This window comes from Triticum dicoccoides, chromosome 6B, assembly GCF_002162155.2.
Source record: "Triticum dicoccoides isolate Atlit2015 ecotype Zavitan chromosome 6B, WEW_v2.0, whole genome shotgun sequence".
NCBI lineage: Eukaryota > Viridiplantae > Streptophyta > Magnoliopsida > Poales > Poaceae > Triticum > Triticum dicoccoides.
The window spans coordinates 15082121-15085667 of record NC_041391.1 but is presented as its reverse complement, the minus strand read 5'-3'; the positions used below and the strand labels follow the sequence as shown (position 1 = coordinate 15085667).

Here is a 3547-nt window from a genome sequence, read left to right as displayed (position 1 = left end):
GGTTCACCGTCCTTGCACAAGTTCACAATTTCATCTATACCTCCTCCTAACCACACCGCAGTCTGAGGAGTACAATGCCGGTAGGCAGCTAGACTATGACTAACTTTATTTTTGGTACGGCTAGTAAGAGTAACTGAGATCTCCCTATCAACTTTTAACATCCCCTGAAGTTCACTCACAATGGTCATGTGCCTCGACCGGTTCTGTTCAGTGGCCTGTAGCATCACCACTGCTTCGGAGCAGTCCAACTCCACCTGGATGGGGCAGGTCGTGCGCACCAGTGCAAGCGCGAGGCCTTCTTTGCACGCCTCCAGTTCGGCATCAAGGCCATTATCACATGCAAAGAGCTGCCGGCATGCTGTGAAAATAATTTCATCATGGGCGTTCCGCAACACCATACCACACCCAGCAGTATGATTCGCCACCTCTTGTTTTTTTTTAGAGATTGACTAGTCATGTTTTAATGTGGAATACACAAGCCATTGCTTTAACCGGAGTTGGACCTTCATTTTCTGAGCAGGACGTGGATTTCCTACCGCAAATCCTTCAAAATATTCAAAAATTATCGCATATAGCTAGAAAAATACAGGATCTTTTTTTACAATTTATTAGTAGAATCCAAGTAGTTTCTTTTGGTGAATCATATTACACCCAGCAGGCACTACATATATAATTACTAGCTATAGCTAGTCGTATGGGACATGAACTGAAAGCTCAGTGGGACGTGGCCGTTTGCGGCCTTAATTTGATTTGAGTGTACGTGTCCATTTAGTTTGACACACGTACGTGCACACACAAATACATACGTACGTAAGTAGGCTTGAGAAGGATGATGACTGGACGCCGTCGATGCACCTAGCGTGGACAGCGGAGCACCATGGTCTCGATTGTGACTCCGGGTCCGAAGGCCAGCATGGCGCCCCACTCCGGCAGCAGGCTCCGGCGCCGGCGCAGCTCGTCGAGCACGAAGACGATGGTGGCGCCGCTCATGTTGCCGTACTCGCGGAGCACGTGCCGGCTGGCCGCCAGCTTCTCCGGCTCCAGCTTGAGCACCTTGTCTATGTTGTCCAGGATCGGCCGGCCGCCCGGGTGCACCGCCCAGAAGAGGTCGTTCCACTTCCCGTTCCCGGATAACGGAGACGGAAGATGAGCACCACCGTCGTCGTTGTCGTCGTCGTCTCCTCCGCGGAACGCGTGGAGGAGGCAGCGCTCCACGTTCTGCCCGATGAGCGTGGGCACCTGGATGGCGAGGTGGAAGTCGACGCCGCTGCCGGAGACCTGCATGCCGAGCGCGTGCTCCGTCTTGGGCACCGTGGTCTGCGTGGCGTGGACCATCTCGAAGATGGGGCTCTGCTCGCCGTCGCGGAAGGGCCCGGCGCCGACGATGACCGCGCCGGCGCCGTCCCCGAAGAGCGCGTGGCCGACGAGGTTGCCGCCGTCGGGCCCGCCGAAGCAGACGAGCGTGATCTCGGCGCAGGCCACGAGGACGCGGGCGCCGCGGTTGTTCTCGGCGAGCTCCCTGGCGAGGCCCAGCGCCCTGCCGCCGCCGTAGCAGCCGTGGAGGCTGAGGATGGTGCGGGACACGGTGGGGCGGAGGCCGAGCAGCGTGGCGAGCCGCAGGTCGGCGCTCGGGGCGCCCCAGGCGGAGTAGGTGCTGAAGACGAGGTGGGTGATCTCGCTCGCGGGGCGGCCCCAGTCGGCGATGGCCTTGGCCGCCGCGCACTGCGCCAGCTTGGGCACGGCGTCGACGGTCATGGCGAGGCGGTTGTCCAGCGACTGCGCGTCGTGGTCGTACAGCTCCGGGTGCGCCACCAGCGTCTCCTCCGTCAGGTGGAAGTGGCGCTTGTCGATGCCCGTCTTCTCGCCTGCAAAGCATAAATTAGTAAAAAAATTATTAGCAGTAGCAGGAAAAAACATGCATGCAAATTGTACTGTAGTTGGACGTGGTGAGTATAGTACAGATTCTGGTTAGCTTCTGCTGGAGCTCAGTGAGGTGGTCGCTCTTGGTGACGCGGAAGAGGTTCTCGGCGAAGACGTTCTGGGGCACCTCGACGCCGGTGGGGTTCGCCGTGCCGATGCCGAGCATGGCCGCGGGGCCTTCGGCGTGCTGCCGCCCCGCCGCCACCGGGGCACTGCCGTGCCCGATGCCGTTGCCGTTGCCGTTGGCGGTTCCGATGCTTCCCATGGCCGATCTTTCGGGAGCAGGAGCACTACTTGTGTGCTGGGCAGGGATCACTAGTGGCTATAGCTTTGTGAATGAAGCTTCAATGGCATGCACCCGCTTGGTCTAATGGGGTATGTGCTCGGCCCAGGATTTATAGTCTGTTTCTTTGGCTGGCTGGCTGAACTGTCTGTTTGAGTGGCGGCACTGGCATTAATTATGAGTCCCTCGGGTGCAGCTTCGGACGCAGCCTCCGAGGGAGCTTTCCTCGGAAAAAAAAAAGGGTAAACCTCAACTCCATGTGGCTTTCACCAATCCCATGCATCGAATTGGGAGGTGAAGGAAATGGCTTAAAATTAATTCCTCTGGAATTCTGTTCCAGGGATGTAGTATAATATATCCACAATGGATGGGGGCATTCCTTGCACAGTTGAAAGAGTCTGCCAATGACAGGGAAGATGCAAGGTTGAACCAATTTGCTAGTGCTAAATCACAAAGAGCATGTTGTTGTTTTTGTTATGGAAAGGGAAGGATAAACCTCTTGGACTATGCATGGTTTTCGATACATTTAGCCCATCAATCGGTCACTCGTACTCCCTCTATCCAAATATATGGGGCCTATAATCCGTTCTCCAATTTTACTTTTGAGCAAGGGTTAGAGCAATAATATATGGCATGCAAGGTACACACAACATACCATCAAATTCATATATGAAAGAAGTTTCTAATGGTATAATTTTATATCATATATCTCATATATTATTCATCTTGTCAATGGTCAAATGCGGGTTCAAAAAAGTATCATATCCTACATATTTGGATGAATGGAGTAAGCATTACTACCGTTCGGCTCTCAGTCGTGTCATATGTGAGTATGTGACTGCCCACGGATGATAGTGTTTGTAGTAGAGTGCACGGTGTTGTTATAACACGTATCTCGCTATCCGCTCGGGCTTGGAAAGCCACCATCCCGAACTGGGCATAGTAGGAACACATGGACCACCGTAGTTGTCTTTGAGTTCGACGGAATGTTTGTGCGGTTGATGGTTTGACCTCCTCGATAATTCTGTATGACATTAAAGACTTGAGAAACACCCTCCCCATGATGGCGTAGTGGCACACATTGCATTGTTCATGATCTAGCATTATGTAAATGGAGAATTAGAAGTAATATCATTAAAAAAAACGTCAAGTGTAGCGACATTCCCTGCCTGGGAAGGGTTGAATGCCACATCCAAAATTGCTCAAGGATCTAAAGAAAAAGAAGAAAAAGAACCAGAATGAGTGTGATTAGGAGGTAGGTTAAATTTGTAATTCGAATCCTGGTCTGTCAAGGATTCATTTGTGTCATGGAACGAAAATCATTGGAAGCACATATGGTTGGTA

The 3547-nt window shown here is 52.7% G+C and overlaps 1 protein-coding gene across 1 annotated transcript; it reads right to left on the bottom strand.

Annotated features, from left to right (window-relative positions):
* Positions 1-528: 528 nt before the first annotated feature.
* LOC119325838 (bisdemethoxycurcumin synthase-like) lies at positions 529-2303 on the bottom strand. Its single transcript, XM_037599562.1, has 2 exons — positions 1960-2303; positions 529-1865 (listed from the first exon to the last, which is right to left on the bottom strand). Exons 1-2 carry the CDS (start codon positions 2183-2185, stop codon positions 856-858), a joined length of 1236 nt encoding a protein of 411 aa, XP_037455459.1. The 5' UTR covers positions 2186-2303; the 3' UTR covers positions 529-855.
* Positions 2304-3547: the final 1244 nt, after the last annotated feature.

Coding starts and splice junctions, on each gene's coding strand:
- LOC119325838 (XM_037599562.1), bottom strand. CDS start 2,185: ATGGGAAGCATCGGAACCGCCAACGGCAACGGCAACGGCATCGGGCAC. Junction 1,866..1,959: donor GCAGAAGCTAACCAGAATCT/GTACTATACTCA, acceptor TATGCTTTGCAG/GCGAGAAGACGGGCATCGAC.